General features: G+C 40.4%; 1 protein-coding gene across 11 annotated transcripts in view; it reads right to left on the reverse strand.

The window, feature by feature from the left end:
* Positions 1–19,024, reverse strand: part of LOC129723681 (RNA binding protein fox-1 homolog 2-like) — a 523,296-nt gene that overhangs the window by 412,266 nt on the left and 92,006 nt on the right. For all 11 annotated transcript variants that reach the window (XM_055678035.1, XM_055678034.1, XM_055678042.1 and 8 more), the window contains exon 3: positions 12,163–12,752. In XM_055678035.1, the coding sequence (XP_055534010.1) occupies positions 12,163–12,534 (372 nt within the window). In that variant the 5' untranslated portion in view covers positions 12,535–12,752. The remainder of the gene's footprint in view (positions 1–12,162; positions 12,753–19,024) is intronic.

A 19,024-nucleotide genomic window follows, 5' to 3' on the forward strand; every position in this document is an offset into this window, starting at 1 on the left:
AACATTTTTTCATTGGTAAAAAAGTATAACTTTACCCGCACGACTTCCCGAAGTCCGACTGTGCTGAAATTTAGAATATGGAGTGAGATTGACAGTGAAGAGAAATCAAAAATCTCTAAGTCCCAGAAAGTCGTTTTTACCTTTTTTTTCAGATAACATTAGTTCTTGACGTGTTCTTCATTTCTAAGACATTCGACATAGAAAAATTGTTTTTTTCGGTATCGCAAATTTCCTGAACTAGTTTGCATTTTTGAAGTAGAATACTTCTCTCAGGAAGTTCGGCTACATAGGGATGTGAAATGAAAATCTAAAACCGAAAAAAGTTAAAAATATGTCCAATTTCAAATGCTAATAAATCGGTTAGTATTCGATGGATGCCAACGAAGAACGAAGGAATCTTGCAGCAATAGATTGGAAAATATTCTAAGATTCTTCCCAAAATAAGATAATTGTAATTTTATTATTCACACTATTGTACTATTAAAAATAGTCAAGCCTTGTCAAAACGAAAAATTCGACCTCTGATTGGTCGTTATATGCTTGCTTCCCAAGCACGGTCGACAGGATCATATACCTTGCAATTGAAAACATGCTATTTGGCCTATATAAGAGCCTGTTTCAGCCGGAGCCGCTCATAATAGTTCTAGATAGCGACAACAGCAGTCGTCCTTCCTTAGCAGTAGCACTAGCCCTGTGAATGGTCATCACGTCTCAGGAGCAGCGCGGTTTTTCTCAGCGTGTGTCGCCAGACAGCCATTATTCCCCCCGTGTTGGGGCAGCATGAATCCAATTTCGGAAATCAAAATGCCTTTTTCAAGGCAAATAAACAAGTCATTGAAAGTTAATAATTTTTGTCAACGCAAGCAAGCATTCTGTGTTGCATCCTAGCAATTTAAATTTGTCGCACCCGTCTAATTTACTGAATGTGAAATAGCTTCCACAGTGCATGTTGTCCGTGTATCTTAATTCCCCCACTGTTAGGGCAGCTCAAAGGTTGTAATTAGCAACCGATTTTGAACCGCAACATGCTTTTTTCAAGGCAAATAAAAAAATAATTGAAGGTTAATAATTTTCTGGCATCAACACAAGCAGACATTCTGTGCGGGATGCAATCAAATTCTGTTGTAGTTGTCTAATTTTCACTTTATTTAGTAAACCCCCCACTGTAGGGGCAGCACAAAGGCTGCGATCAGCATAACCGACATTGAATAATAAACTGCCCTGTTAGAACGCATTCACAAAAGCAGTTAGTTCGACTATGCAGAGCTAATATGAAGTCGATTCTATCAATCAGCATAAACAGAATTTTGTCGTCTCCCAGCTGCCAAGTTGTCACATGATGCAACACGCAACAGCGAGCAAACGAAATCGCTTGATGTTACAAACCGCAATAAGATACGGGTTAAAACCGTTGCGTGTGTGAGAGCACCATCGGTGTTCATTCGCTGGATACACTATCTACTGTCTACTGAACGCAATAATCTGCTTACATGCGACACGGGGACAGGAACATTTTCTTCAACCAAGCTGCACAACACGACACAAAGCATGTTATTTTGTTGCTTCAACGAGAGTGCTATCGGTCCGGCTCGACAGAATGTTCACAAGAAATCATTTTTGTGCATCCGTGCTACGAAACTGAGGAAAAACTTTAGAAACTGAAAAAAGAGGTGGAGCTTATCAAATGATCGCTCTGAGCCAGAATGAAGTCACACATATTTTTCAAGTTATATCATTCCACCACGTACGAAAAATAATTCATGCCTATTTTCATCCTTATATAAGAGCCTGTTTTAGTCGAAGCCGCTCATAATAGTTCTGAACAGCGATGACAGCAGTCCTCCCTTAGCAGCAGCGGGAGCAGTGCAGTGGGTACCATTGATAGCGGATAGCGGCCACAACTGTGGCATAGCTGCGGATAAGCGTAGCAGTTTCAGCGGATCTCACCATCGATAGCAGCAGGGCCAGCAGATGCAGGTACAGCGGATACCAATGGCGGCTACAACTGTGGCATGGCTACGGATAGCGTTGCAGTTGCTCAGCAGTTGGGCCAGCGTATAGCGGCCACAACTGTGGCATGGCTATGCATAGCGTAGCTGTTGCAGCGGGTATATCAGCATCGATAGTAGCAGGGTCAGCTGATGCAACGACACTCCCTTCACTAAAATGCTGTTTCAGTGTGGTAGCGGGAAGCATCAGCAGCACGCTTGCATGAAGTGAATACATCAGCCAGCAACTTTCTCTAAGGCCTCTGCCATAGTAGACGCGAAAAGCGGCGCGAACCGATTCGCTCGGCCGCAGGTTAATGTACAGCTCTACTGATGGCTGTACATTAACCTACAGCCGAGTGAAACGGTTCGCGTCGCATTTCGCGTCTATTATGGCAGAGGCCTAATGGGAAAGTTGTATCATTTTGTTCAGAAGAATATTATTGTCGGTAATATTACAGAGATGCGATTGCGTAAATCCGATTTTGAATATAACAATTGTTCTTTTGAGAACAAATAAAACACTTATTTGAAGAGTTAATAGCTTTTGGTACCAATAGCAGCATAGTGACAGCCTCAGCGGTAGATGCAGATGCAGCCGGTACTTCCCTGAGGCCGATGGAAAGGTAAATGGGAGCAGCACGGCGAAACAGTTCGGGTTATGCTTAGGCGCGCGTCATTTTTCGTTGTTTATATTCCCCACATGAAACGACGCGCTTTCGTATGATAGCGGTGGTATTAGCGGTAGATGCAGTTGCCAACACTTCCTCCAGTAAAGCCGTGTCTAGTTTTCAACGTGAAAACACCTTTCTCATTGTGTTGACAGTGCGCCTTAGTCCTCACTATCAAGGTAACACAGAGATGTAAGGTAAACACTACATCCTATGATAAATTGAACAATTGTCCTTATAAGGACAACAAGTGAATTAATGAAGATTTAATTTTGAATTAGAATACTTTTCTCAGGAAGTTCGGCTACATAGGGATGTTGAATGAAAATCTAAAACTGAAAAAAGTGAGAAAAAATTCAAATGCTAATAAATCGGTTAGTTTTCGATGGATTTCCTTCGTTTTTGCAGCAATCGATTAGAAAATCTTCTAAGATTCCTACCAAATGCATGAAATTGCAATTTTATCATTCGAACTATTGTACTATTGAAAACTCTTAAGCCTTGTCAAAACACAAAATTCGACCTCTGATTGGTCGTTATACCGCGCTTTTCCAAGCACGGTCGGCAGAGTTATGGACCTAGTTAATTGGGAATGCATCATTTGGCCTATATAAGAGCTTCATCAGATAATAAACAAACATTTCATCGGATATTAAATTGAACAACTGAAATTTGAAGAACACAAATGATTATTTAAAGAGTTAATATGTTCTCGTTTTGCGCTATAATACAAAGTTAATTATCTTCACCTACATGCATACTCTGACTATTATTACGTGTTTGCGTCGCTTAGTGTTTGGCTACGGTCATGCAGAACGCAAATAACGGCGCGATGCGATTCGGCAAGACGAAATCTGTTGAAATGTATAGCTCTACTTCGCCTTAAAAAGAGCTGTACATTTCACCACGGTAAGGCGAATCGCATCGCGCCGGCATTCGCGTTCTGCATAACCGTAGCCTTTGTTCCGTTCCCGTTTGATGATGTCGTATTAAATATGCATATTACAATTCGGCAGCACTTCAACTTCTCATTTGCACAAAATTTAAACATATTCAATGAACTTCATTCAAAATATCAGATAAAAAGAAATTACAATACTGCCAATTCATTCCGCGTCGAACACTCGACAGAAACGGACGTGCAAAGTGGTCGTTCTATTACAATCCGGTCCGTGTGTACGAATAGCCAAACAAAAGAGTGTATCATTCGCGCTAAAGGCCAACTAGATTGTGAGTTGTGTCGCTACGTTCTGTACCCGGCTCGCAACTTTGGCTGTATTGGTGCAAAATACCAGCTGCAGTTTTGATCTGTGCACAGTGAATAGATCTTTCTAATTCAAGGCCATCAGTTGACAGTCGAGTCCGTGTCGCTGTGCTGAGTGATCTCACACCCGGCTCACTGCTGGTGGCTGTATTGGTGCTGCTGTACTGGTGGTGCTGTACTGGTGCTGCTGTACTGGTGCTGCTGGCTGCTTTGGGTGCAGCTTCGAACGATCGGACAACCACTGCTGGAAGGAAGAAGTAAAGAGGTACGTGTTCTTGTCGGCGCTAGTTCGCTAGTGCGCTACATTTAGCGCGATGGATATAGATCCCTCGCCTCCCGTGCCACCATCCCCGAACCCCCCTGACCCTGACCCTTCTGTTACCCCCTCCCCTGTTCATTCTCCAGTCCCCCCTCGCCCCAGGCTTTACCCGGACGGATCTCAACAGGGCAGCTATACTGTTTATTTTCGTCCAAAGGCAGGAGTGAATTCAAAGCGATTAAACATACTGCAAATTTCTTAGGACCTGACGAAGGGGTACAAGGCCGTGACCGAAATTTCCAAGGTCCGACCTAACAAGCTCCGTGTCGTTGTCAGTGATCTGGCACAGGCCAATGCTATCGCTTGCTCTGAGCTCTTCACACGCGAGTATCGCGTTTACATACCCGCACGAGACGTGGAGATCGACGGTGTCATAACCGATTCGAGTCTGTCTGTCGAGTGTATCCTAAAAAGCGCAACCGGTTGCTTCAAAAATACCGAAACACAGGCGAAGATTTTGGATTGTAAGCAATTGCGGTCCATGTCTCTCGTCGGCGGTAAAAAAGTTTACACTCCGTCAGACTCGTTTCGCGTTACGTTTGCCGGATCTGCACTCCCTAGCCACGTCTCGATCGACCGGGTTCGTCTGCCTGTGCGATTGTATGTACCCCGTGTTATGAATTGCACCAATTGCAAGCAGTTAGGCCACACAGCCGCCTACTGCTGCAATAAGGCACGATGTAGCAAGTGTGGGGAGACTCATGCGGAAGATTCTTGCAGTGTTAATGCTGAAAAATGTATTCACTGTGGGGAAAACCAGCATGAGCTCTCCACATGCCCGGTGTACATTCAGCGCAGAGATAAAATCAAGCGGTCACTTAAGGAGCGTTCAAAGCGTTCTTACGCTGAGATGCTGAAGAAGACCGTGACCACTTCTACCATAATATCGAACCCCTTTGATCTGTTGCCCTCCGATGAAACCGATTCTGACGATTCATCAGCGGGAACATCTTATGCCAATCCTGGGGAGTCTAGGAAGAGGAAAAATGTTTCTTCTCCTAAACTTCCCAGAAAAGGTCCTAAGATTTCCCAAAGTGTAATGAAAAGTACGAACAAACCAAACAGTGCTGCGGAAAAACCGAAGCAAACTCCTCCTGGGTTTGCAAATTTAAAGTCCCAGAAGGAGTTACCAGCACTGCCAGGAACATCTAAAACCCCAGTTGTTCCTTTTGCACATCCAGTTGATGAAACAAACTCTGGATTAGTGAAGTTTTCTGACATTGTGGACTGGATTTTTGAAAATTTCAATATACCCGATCCAATTAAAATTTTTCTTACAGCATTCCTTTCAACAGTTAGATCATTCTTGAAGCAGTTGACTGCCCAATGGCCCCTCCTTGCAGCGATTGTATCCTTCGATGCCTAATTCAACAGCCTATATGAAGGATTCTATCTCTGTCTTACAGTGGAATTGTAGAAGTATTTTACCAAAAATTGATTCGTTTAAAGTTTTGATAAATAAAAACAAATGCGATGCATTTTCCCTTTGTGAAACTTGGCTTACTTCAAATATTGATCTCAACTTCCATGATTTTAATATTATTCGCCTTGATCGAGACACCCCATATGGATGAGTACTTTTAGGGATTAAAAAGTGCTATTCTTTCTATCGTATTAACCTCCCCTCGATTCCAGGCATCGAAGTTGTCGCATGTCAAATGACAATACAAGGTAAAGAGCTTTGTATTGCCTCAATATATATTCCTCTCAGAGCACAGGTTGGGCAACGGCTGCTCTTTGATTTAATAGAACTTCTTCCCTCGCCACGTTTGATTTTGGGAGACTTCAACTCTCATGGCGTGGCTTGGGGTTTCCCATACAATGATAACCGCTCCTCTTTAATCTATAACCTTTGCGATGACTTCGACATGACTATTCTAAACAACGGTGAAATGACACGTATCCCGAAACCTCCAGCGCGCCCAAGCGCTTTGGATCTATCCTTATGTTCGACGTCGCTACGGTTGGATTGCACATGGAAGGTAATCCTTGATCCTCACGGTAGCGACCATTTGCCTATTCTTATTTCAATTAATAACGGGTCGACTCGCATGCGACCAATTGACACTCCGTATGATCTCACACGGAATGTCGATTGGAAGTTATACGAGGAAATGATTTCAAAAGCGATCGATTCGATTCAACATCATCCACCACTTGAAGAATACAACCTTCTCGCGGGCTTGATTCTCGACGCCGCGTTGCAAGCCCAAACGAAGAAATATCCCGGCGTAACGATCAAAGAACGGCCTCCCACTCCGTGGTGGGACCAAGAGTGCTCCGATGTCTACACGAAAAGATCCGACGCGTTTAAGGCCTACCAGAAGGGAGGTATACCTGGCGACTATTTACGGTATTCGGAGCTTAATACCAAGCTTAAAAGTTTGGCTAAAGCAAAGAAACGCGGATATTGGCGTCCGTTCGTGAACGAGACGTCGAGGGAGACATCGATGAGCACTCTTTGGAACACAGCCCGAAGAATGCGGAATCGCGTAACGGTCAACGAAAGCGAGGAGTCTTCAAGTCGGTGGATATTTGATTTTGCCAGGAAAGTATGTCCGGACTCTGTTCCTGAGCAAAACATTGTTCGCGATGCGTCTCCGGGCCACGACGCGATAGAATCACCTTTTACGATGGCAGAATTTTCAGTTGCCCTCCTGTCCTGTAACAATAACGCGCCTGGGTTAGATAGAATCAAATTCAACTTGTTGAAGAATCTACCCGGCAATGCCAAGAGGCGCTTGTTGAACTTGTTCAATTAGTTCCTGGAGCAAAACATTGTACCGCAGGATTGGAGGAAAGTGAAGGTGATCGCCATCAAAAAACCAGGGAAGCCAGCTTCTGATCACAACTCTTATAGGCCGATTGCAATGCTATCCTGTATCCGGGAATTGATGGAAAAAATGATACTCCGTCGTTTAGACCATTGGGTCGAATCAAATGGTCTACTATCAGATACTCAATTTGGCTTCCGCCGTGCCAAAGGGACGAATGATTGTCTTGCGTTGCTTTCAACAGATATTCAGATGGCGTATGCTCGCAAAGAATAAATGGCGTCTGCGTTCTTGGACATTAGGGGGCTTTTGATTCCGTTTCTATTGACATTCTTTCGGGTAAACTTCACCGACAAGGATTTTCGCCAATTTTGAACAATTTTTTGCACAATTTGTTGTCCGAAAAGCACATGCATTTTACGCACGGCGATTTGGCAACTTTTCGAATTAGCTACATGGGTCTTCCCCAGGGCTCATGTTTAAGCCCCCTTCTTTACAATTTTTATGTAAATGACATCGACGAATGTCTGGCAAATTCATGCACGATAAGACAACTTGCAGACGACAGCGTGGTCTCTGTTACAAGGACCATTGCAAGATACCTTGGACAATTTGTCTGCTTGGGCTTTACAGCTAGGTATCGAATTCTCTCCGGAGAAGACTGAGATAGTAGTTTTTTCTAGGAAGCATGAACCTGCTCAGCTTCAAACACAATTAATGGGTAAAACGATTTCTCAGGTTTTGGTACACAAATATCTTGGTGTCTGGTTCGACTCTAAAAGCACCTGGGGTTGTCACGTGAAGTATCTGATGAAAAAATGTCAACAAAGAGTGAATTTTCTTCGTACAATAACCGGACAATGGTGGGGAGCCCACCCAGGAGACCTTATAAGGCTTTACCAAACAACGATATTGTCTGTCATTGAGTACGGGTGTTTCTGCTTCCGCTCCGCAGCAAACACAAATTTGATCAAACTGGAGCGAATACAATATCGTTGTTTGCGTATCGCCTTGGGTTGCATGCAATCGACCCATACGATGAGTTTGGAGATCTTTGCTGGAGTACTACCATTGAAAACCCGCTTCTGGAGCCTGTCTTCTCGTATTCTAATCAAATGTGAGGTCTTGAACCGTCCCGTGATTGAAAATTTTGAAAGGTTAATCGAACTTAATTCTTAAACCCGTTTTATGACATTGTATTTCAATCACATGTCCCAAAATATTAACCCTTCTTCGAATATTCCAAATCGTGTCGACTTATCAAATACTTCTGATTCTACTGTGTTTTTCGATACATCCATGATAGAAGAAACTCGTGGAATCCCGGATCATTTACGCGTGCAGCAGATCCCTAAAATTTTTTCCAATAAATATCGAAACATCAACTGCGACAATATGTACTACACTGACGGATCACTTCTTGATGGGTCCACTGGCTTCGGTATCTTCAATAACAATTTAACCGTCTCCCATAAGCTCGATAATCCTGCTTCTGTTTACGTCGCAGAATTAGCTGCAATTCAGTACACCCTAGGGATTATCGAAAAAATGCCCACGGACCATTATTTCATCTTTACGGACAGTCTCAGTTCCATTGAGGCTCTCCGATCGATGAAAGATGTTAAGCACTCTCCGTATTTCCTGGGGAAAATACGGGAACATCTGAGTGCTTTATCCGAAAAAATCTACTCAGATTACCTTAGCGTGGGTCCCTTCTCACTGCTCGATACCGGGTAATGAGAAAGCGGACTCTTTGGCTAAGGTGGGCGCAACAAACGGTGATATTTATGAAAGACCAATTGCCTTTAATGAATTTTTTGCATTTGTACGTCAGAATACGATCTTCAGTTGGCAAAATTCTTGGACCAAGGGGGAACTGGGAAGGTGGTTACATTCCATAATCCCCAAGGTATCGACGAACCCGTGGTTCAAGGGGTTGGATGTAGGTCGGGATTTCATTTGCGTGATGTCCCGGCTTATGTCAAATCACTATAGATTTGACGCGCATCTCCGTCGTGTTGGGCTCGGGGAGAGTGGTATCTGTGCCTGTGGTGAAGGTTATCACGACAAAGAGCACGTTGTTTGGTCATGCCCTGTACACCGTGACGCCAGGTCTAGATTAATAGCTTCCCTGCAGGCCGAAGGTAGGCAGCCGGCTGTTCCTGTTCGTGATGTCTTGGCGAGCCGTGACCTATCCTACATGTCCCTTATATACGTTTTCCTGAAATCCATCCACGCCCCAGTTTAGTCCTATCCCCTTCCGCCTACATTCAACCAAACGACAAGAACACGTTAAGACCCCGGATCCGGAAACAGCAATCAGACCCGCACGATACTCTCAAGGCCCGATGGAAACAACCCAATATGCCAGTCCGTAATATCTTGGCCCAGCAGCGGAACAAATTTAATATGCTGCTTACCTATGGCAATGAAAACCATCAAACAGCAAACCTGTGCTTTTAATGCAAAGTATTCTAGCTTTAAGTTAGATTTAGTTTCAGCTCGTAGTCGGCAGCGAGGATAAAAAATTTGCTTTTAGTTATTAAGATACTTTAGAAAGTAAGCTACCAGATATAATTGGCGCCGTTAAACATTGAATTGTATTTGTGCCGTGACAAATAAACTATAGATGAAGAAAAAAAAAATACTGCCAATGAACGGTCAACGTTTATTTACTAGAAAAAATGACTGACACGCAAGCAGCCGGGTTATCTTTCTTGTAAAAAGTATTCTACTTCAACCTTGCGGTCGTGGCTTTGCATACAACCTTCTTGTGATTTTTTTCATCGGACAAAAAATGAAAATTTGACCGCTTTAACGCACGGATAAAATTCTGATTTGTTTCGTTACTGAAGAATAAATCCAATATTTACCATTAGATCACAAATCAATCAACTTTAAGACTTATGGCATTTTCGTGGAATCATTTCACCGATCAAAATGGTCGTGAAATAGTTCCACGCGAAACGTCGCTTTTTCCGTTTCCACTTCACTCATATGACACTCATAATAACCCAGATTTCACGGCAGATGTCACCTTGCGACGTTTTTCTCACTTACGTGAGTCCCGTAATAGGACTTCATTCACTTCACTCTGATTTCACCGTGAAGTGACTCCCGTAATAAGCACCATTGCATACTGTTTAAGCAACATCAAATAATGGAATAAAACTAGTTTATGCGTAGAATATTCTGATTGAAAACCATATCAATGCGGCTCTGCTGCATAGTCGAGGGCAAGGAATCAAGGCGGCTTTAAGTCAATGCTATTCCATTTCAATTGAAGTAAATTAAGAGTGCATGCGCTTTGACAAACAAGTTCATGAGTCGCATTTTTATCGATACTGTCTGAGATTGTCATTTTTGGTTGTCAGTTAGAACGCAAAATTCTAATTTTTCTCTGAAATCACAATATTACGACATACGGAATAAAATTTTTCGAACGTTGTAGAATGGTATAACTGGAAATAATTAAGTCACACCTCTTTTTTCAATTATACCATTCCACAACGTTCGAAAAATTTGTTATGTCAGAGCGGATATCGCACGCTATCTGACCATGAAGCATTTCTGCGATAGTTAAATGAAAAATTGCAATTGAAGCAATCGGCCTTTTTCAAGGCTACTGAATGTATTTGGAAGAGCATAATGAATGGTTATTACTAAACTGCAACTGTGGTTTGATGCTGCTGCAAATGCACAGCAGTATGATGTTTATTACGATTTGTTGATATTGTGCATAACAAGCGATATATACGAAACAAATCCGATTTTAAACAGAAAAGTTCGGCTCGTTCTGCTACACGATGCTGAGTCCATTTTAGGAAATTCCCAACACTTTATATACAAGGATGTAACGTCTTGAAGAAGACGGTTATAGTTTGACATCACAGCAGAATTTCGACCTTCATTCTCATGTAATAACGGAAAGCATACGGAAAAATATACTGCTTCACACCATTGAATTGATTAACCCTAATCGAGTGTATCTCCAAAGCTATTGCAAAAAAAATATTGACATAAGACAGGCTATCATAATTCTACGTTAACCTTGCGGTCGTATCTTATAAACAACCTCTTCAACTTTTTCTGTTTAGGGTTATTTTTATTACTTTCTTGTCTTTTCTTGATTATCTATGATACAATTTTTTCTTTTGGATAGTAAATTTGTGTTATGAAACTACGTCATTATCTAGAGGGGGATCTGACTTTGTGACGAAATGCTACGATGGGGGAGGAGGGGGTAGAAAAACCTTAAAAAAAGCTACGTCATTTATGCATCCTTCTTTTTTTCGGAGGCTTCATCCCGGGCCACAAGTTCAGCGTACTCCTTTTGAACTTCGTCGATGGTGGTCCGGAGCAGAAGGAGGCCCTGCTTCAGATCTTTGGCGATATTGCTATTTGCCGCGAATTCGCAAATCGCATCGGGCTGTTCGGGAAGCGCTGCCCTAAGCCGCTTGTCCCTGCTCTTTTCGATGGCCTTGACTAGCAAGGGACCATCGACCGTTATATCCGGCGTGAAAACTGTCGTGCTAGTTTTCACCACCGGGTTGCTTTTGCTGCATCCGTGTCCACTTTTTTCTGCGGAGACCACTGGATGCTTCCTCGCGCAACGGGATTTTGTAGTCCCTCCACACCCGTCACTTGTTTCTTGTTGGTGTTCATTCTCGTTTTTTAGGTCCCCCTTCCAGCCGCTATCCTTGTCCATGAAGGAGTAGTCGCCTATGCCGAAGCAATGAGGTCATGGCTAGGGTAGGTCGCCAATAGCGTCTTATGAGCAACTATGTCGCCCCCGACCGGCGTAAGTTAGGAAAGGGAATCTGGTACTAAACCAATTCCCACCATCTGATCATTCTGCTTGATTCTCAGCAGGCAATAAACGCGGAAATGTACTGAAAGGTCTGTCAGGCTTTACGGGACGAAGATCCCAGTACCGGGTACCATCTCGCCGTTTCAAACTACTGTCACACGACTCCCAATCTATGTCTGAATGTGGTAATAAGTAGACTACACTTTTCTGAGTTTTTAGAACATAATATATAGTTTGACAATTAATATTTCAATTTGATGAATTTCAATTCTTTTGCATGATTTTTGTAGCGCACACTCCACAATAATAAAAAAAATAATCTGAATTAATACTTACGTTATTGGTCTGCTGCTGCTGTTGCTGCTGATGCTGGGCCGCCTGTCTCTGGCGGTACTCCATAAGGGCGGCCACCGCCTTGTTAGCGGCTGCAGTAACGGCCGCTACGGTGGTCATTCCGCTGCTGCTGGTGTCGGTGTCTACTCGGTTAGAGGTGCTGCTGGCGATAATTCCACCGGAGACGGAACCGGACAACTGTTCGCTGGCTCGAAACACAGCCACTTGACCAACGTCAGCCGGGTTTGACGAAGCTGAAACGGCTTCTACCGGGAATCGATTCTGGGCAACAGCCGTCGAGACAGCCGCTGGGTTTGATGACGGAAAGGATTGCACCCGGTTGTTTGCATCCGACGGTGTGTCCAGGATTAGCATTGGAGGGGATTATTTTGATAGGAAGACTTTGACAATGGGGGAGGACTGGGCTTTGGTGGGGGTAGATGCAAGTATGGTGAATCCTTTTTGTTATAAAAAAGAAAACCTGCTGACGAAGTTGCCAACGATAAATGATGATGGTCTGCAACAGTGGCGCTTATTGTGCGACGCCGCTGGCTTGTCCTTTGTTTTATTCAAGCTCTTTGTGACTGGGTTGCCTGCAGAAGATGATAAATGGAAGAGTAATGTAGGGACAGCGTGTAATTTTTGCAAGTATTTGTGTTTTGATGATTCCACTGAAAAACTGGGCCAGCCCCAGAAGATAAAAGAGCCGGATTTGTCAGGACTAAGGAGTTATACAGTTTTGAATAGGGTTACCAGACTGACAGTACATAAAAAATATTTTATTTAGATGAGCAGTTGAAATCTTGAGCAGCCTCAATTACCCCTTTACTTATTGCATCATTTCCACACAGCTGATGCTTGCTCTGCCACCACCGGAGAACGTTCCTGACTCATAAAATGAGGAAACATTCTGCTTGGTGTGTTTTGGTATGTAGTAAATCGGCTTAGTGCAATGCAGCAGCAGCACTAGGGCCATTGCTAAAGATAATCCAACGGAAAGAGCTGCAGCTGAGTTGACGAGAAAGACCCAGCCGACCATTATTCTACAACTATTCTTTGTACACTGCATGTCGGATATGTTTAAACAGGAGGATTTTTGGTATGTTCTAACCTTAAAGTTTTTCTGAATATCCAGAAGATTTCAATGAGCACATGAGATTACGTTGGTTGTTACGGTCATGACACGTAGTGTTACCCATGCTAACTAGCTCTAGCTCTTGTTCGAGATTATTAGCAAACTTTTTGAGGCTAATTGCCCACCACATGCATAAACTTTCTATCTCTCCACGTCACAGTGCTGGCCACTGGTTTCTGGTTGATTCCGCTGGACCACATGCCCTGACTCGCAGCAGTCCCGGGGTTGGTGTGCATGCAGTGCAGCGAATGGTGTGCGAATAGCCACAGCCCGTTGCCTCCGGGGGTTTGTTGTTTCAGGAAGCAATGCAAGCGTTGTCGTTATCACCTTGGGGGCTAGCCAGGGCCCGGCCGTAGCGATGTAAAACTTCAACACTACCGGAACGAGGTTTACTTGTTAGAGTGAGTAATAGCATGAGTTGAGCATTGTTGAGCTAGCGCTCTAGCTGTGTAGTGGATTGTAATTTTAGAAGTTCCATTAAGCGGGGAGTTTGAAAGTGTTACATAACAAAGGTAAAGGATGATAGAATAAATCCTTCACCATCTTTGGATTCAGAAGACGTTACTCTAAAAATATAGAGCTTAAAAATTGAAGAACTAGGTAGAAACCTACCGTGGAAGACTGAGAAAATCAGGTTTCCATGAAAATACGTACTTCAGTGAGTTTAAACTCGTTTTTCTCAAAATATTTGCATGCTTAACTAAATATTTCATCGCGTATGGATTAAGAAGACCTTACCTCAAAAATGTAGAGCTTAAAGTTTGAAGAACGATTTTGTTATTTGAATTTTTATAAAAAATACGTAGTTTTGTGATTTTGTACTGAAAAAATTTAGGAACTCCAAAATTCACTCTTACATACCATATTTCATCTACCTGACATGATTTGATACATGGAGCAATTGATATGTATGAAAATTCCCAGTGTTTGCTAAATCTGTTTGAAAAATTAGAAAAAAACACAGACATATTTGCGTCTCACAAAAACGGGGAGGGGTCCAGAGGGGTGGCACCTTTACCAAAACTTAGAGCAACTATTTCCCTTGAATAAAATTCCAAGTTTTCCCAAATCGGCCGTTCCAGTGCTGAGAACGAGCATTTTCAAAAAATAAGTTCCGTCCCGGGTCTTTACGGGTTAATGACATTTATGACATGGCATTTGTGACAATTATGGCAGGTTGCCGAAAGCAAGTTCATGATTGGATTACATTTTGCTCAACTTGGTCAATTTCACTCAACTTTTCGCTAGTTCACTACAAAAATTTTCATATGTCACAAAATTGAAAAACATTCTTACCATCGATTAGGATACAAATGTTCGAAGTCCGTGTTCAGTGGTACAAAGGCTTTATGCACTTTTTCGGTCCACTTTTCACAGCATTCCATCCCACTAAAGTGCGACGTAGTCCCACTTTCTCAAAACTGCGCAGAATGTTCTCAGTTTTATGAAACCAAACTAATAAATTTTCGATTGTAAAGTTCATCGTGAAAATGGATCGTACAATTCCGGCTGTAGTCATCCTGAAATGCTTTGCTGGATGAACTGAACCCTCAAAACTTCAAGATACCGCCATTTCGGATGATCATAAAAAATCAATGCATTTTTTTCCTCTGCTCGAATGACACCGCTGAACTGAACTGGAAGGGCGTAATTATTTTTATATTTCCCACCTGTTTTAATTCATTCAGGTTGGATGTGTTTCCGACCGACTGGTTGGAAACATTCAATTCCCACCGCAATCGGTTCCGGATTGGTGCGCGTTCGATCGTATTTTAAGCACTACCACTTTGGAGGATGGGGAAAGGGTTAGTCAAACAAATTGGTAGGGGTGTTTTTTTCCTCGATGGTACCACCATCGGGATGATCGTTAAAATGAAAAGTTTAATTTATTTTTATGATTCTGTGCATATTTTTGTTCCCACCATTCTACGCTCTGTGTACAAACACAGTGGTGAAAACTAACTCTTATCACAAGGGCAATGTGAGGGCGGGGGGAAAACAAGGTGCTTTTATTAATGGGATACTAACCGGGCGGATAGAGTAATTTTGCAGTTTTGCGGTCGAGCGTGGCATCTGAACAATGTGAAACAGTTGAGTGGGGACGGAAGTTTCGGGAGTCCTTTATTCCCCACTGACGACAGTCGTTGTTGTTCGGTCGAATTTCAACAGTGTGAACATGATTGTTAAATATGCGATAGGTTGGACAGGTGATTTTTCACAAAGGTCTTTATATTGAAAACAAAATCACATTAATCAAAGACATGCGATGCCTGCTCGTGATACAGAATACGATTGGCACCCTAACAAATTATTACGGCAATCAATTTTCTCCTCGCAAGCCGCTCCGCGACCCCTCACTCGCTATTCACGCAACAAAATTTATGATGGCAATAAGGATAAAACGAATCAGATCTCACCATCTCGATAATGAGTGCCCAATAAAGTACGCGCCCATTTGTTTCACAGCCTGGCGTGTTTTGTGCCGCACAGAATAGGAAAAGCACCGAATATCTTACTGTGCAAGGAAACGATAGGCGAAAAGAAAAACGCTTTCAATCGTTTTAAGTTTGATTTTTCGTGCTATTCAAGTTTTCTAAGCCGTTTCAATTTATTATCAATTTTATAAGACACCATTAGTTACCGAGGGCTGGATGCTAGGAGTTGTTTCGAAGTCGCTTATTCTAGCCACGAATCTATTTTATGATTATATCGAGCAATTTTTTTATTTCGCATTGTTTGTCCTACATTCCATTTCTTATGTCAGTTTCGGTTCGTGTTTCTTTTCGAATCCAAACTGGGGGAAAATCCAGAGGGATTGAAAAAATCTCTTGGTCAGAAAATCGACGAGGATTCCGAAACAGATTGATATCCATGACGGCGAATAACGTTGAAAACTGTTCCTTATATACAAACTCCCCTTCGATGGCGCTTCAGTATACTCATTGTGTACACACAGAGTGATGATAGTCACTCAAGTGGACTTAAAAGGCTTGCTTCCAGGTTCTGCCGATTGGAAAATTGCAGCTGTTCTGCTTCCGTACGTTCCGGTGGGGGCCGAAAGCTGGGATACGGAACTTTTGGATGTTTGCAGAAACTTTCCAGGAAGGTGGAAAGTTTCATCGGGGTTTACCTTAACTGTTGGCTTTCATCAATAGGCATTTGTGAGAGTCTGAATGTAGATTTGGGTTTTGCTGTTTATTTAACCATGATTAATATGTGAGTTGGTGAATTGCTAAATTAGTTAGTACAAGGTACAAGTTTTAGATTTCAAACAATGGAATAACTGAAAATTGATCACGAAAAACTGGCTCCTTCTGACAGAAACCGAAGTTATAATCGAAAAGGGCGAAGAAAATTATGGGAAGCAAAATCGGGAAGCGGTTTGAGAAGTTTCAAGGCACAACGTAACGTGAAGCAAAACCAGGAGGCACGAAATTCTTATAAAAGCGAACAATTGCGTCGGTTATTTTCAAACTTTTTCAAACAAAAAATATGATGAATTCGATTCAACCTTTAGGGACCGAAAAAAAACACTAAAAGAAGCACTTTCAACCAAATCGCTGCTACCTCCAGAGAAGCATGAAATTAATAGCCTTTCCTGGGGCGTGATTTTTTAACATTTTAACGTTTTTGATTTTTAAAGTTTTTGGTATTTTCAATATTTTTATCAATTTTAATTTTTTTTGACATATTTGTCATTTTGGACATTTTTGACATTTTTGTCATTTATGTAATTTTTGACAATTTTGACATTTTCGACATTTTTGACATTTTTGACATTTCTGACATTTTTGACATTTCTGACATTTTTGACATTTATGACATTCACGACATTAAGATATTTTTGACATTTATGACATTTATGACATTTATGAAATTTATGACATTTTTGACATTTTTGACATTTATGACATTTATGACATTTTCGACATATTTGACATTGTTGACATTTATGACATTTTTGATATTTTTGACATATATGACATTTATGACATTTATGACATTTATGACATTTGTGACATTTATGACATTTATGACATTTATGACATTTATGACATTTATGACATTTATGACATTTATGACATTAATGACATTTATGACATTTATGACATTTATGACATTTATGACATGTATGACATTTATGACATGTATGATATTCATGACATGTATGACATTTATGACATTTATGACATCTATGACATTTGTGACATTTGACATTTATGACATTCTTGACATTTTTGACATTTTTGACATTTATGACATTTATGACATTTATGACATTTATGACATGTATGACCCTCATGACATGTATGACATTTATGACATTTACGACCTCTATGACATTTGTGACATATATGACATTTATGACATTTATGACTTTTTTGACATTTATGACATTTATGACATTTATGACATTTATGACATTTATGACATTTATGACATTCATGGCATTTATGACATATATGACATTTATGACATTCATGACATTTATGACATTTATGACATTTATGACATTTATGACATTTATGACATTTATGACATTTATGACAATTATGACATTTATGACATTTATGACATTTATGACATTTATGACATTTATGACATTTATGACATTTATGACATTTTTGACATTTATGACATTTATGACATTTATGACATTTATGACATTTATGACAATTATGACATTTATGACATTTATGACATTTATGACATTTATGACATTTATGACATTTATGACATTTATGACATTTATGACATTTATGACATTTTTGACATTTATGACATTTATGACATTTATGACATTTTTGACATTTATGACATTTATGACATTTAAGACATTTGTGACATTTGTGACATTTATGACATGACATATATGACATTTATGACACATACGACAATTATGACATTTATGACATTTATGACATTTATGACATTTATGACAATTATGACATTTATAACATTTATGACATTTATGACATTTATGACATTTATGGCATTTATGACATTTATGACATTTATGACATTTATGGCATTTATGACATTTATGACATTTATGACATTTATGACATTTATGACATTTATGACATTTATGACATTTATGACATTTATGACATTTATGACATTTATGACATTTATGACATTTATGACATTTATGACATTTATGACATTTATGACATTTATGACATTTATGACATTTATGACATTTATGACATTTATGACATTTATGACATTTATGACATTTATGACATTTATGACATTTATGACATTTATGACATTTATGACATTTATGACATTTATGACATTTATGACAATTATGACATTTATGATATTTATGACATTTATGACATTTAAGACATTTGTGACATTTATGACATGACATATATGACATTTATGACACATATGACAATTATGACATTTATGACATTTATGACATTTATGACAATTATGACATTTATGACATTTATGACATTTATGACATTTGTGACATTTGTGACATATATGACATTTGACATTTTTGCTATTTATGAATTTTATGACATTTATGACATTTATGGCATTAATTACATTTAGGATATTTAAAACATTGAGGACTTTTGGGATATTTCTGACATTTAAGACATTTCAACTTTTGTAATTGTTTAATAGGAAAATTGTTTAATAATTTTAACAATTCCAACATTTTTAACATTTTCAACAATTTTAACATTTTTAACATTTTCAGCAACCTTA

The sequence above is a fragment of the Wyeomyia smithii genome, chromosome 2 (assembly GCF_029784165.1).
Source record: "Wyeomyia smithii strain HCP4-BCI-WySm-NY-G18 chromosome 2, ASM2978416v1, whole genome shotgun sequence".
Classification (NCBI taxonomy): domain Eukaryota; kingdom Metazoa; phylum Arthropoda; class Insecta; order Diptera; family Culicidae; genus Wyeomyia; species Wyeomyia smithii.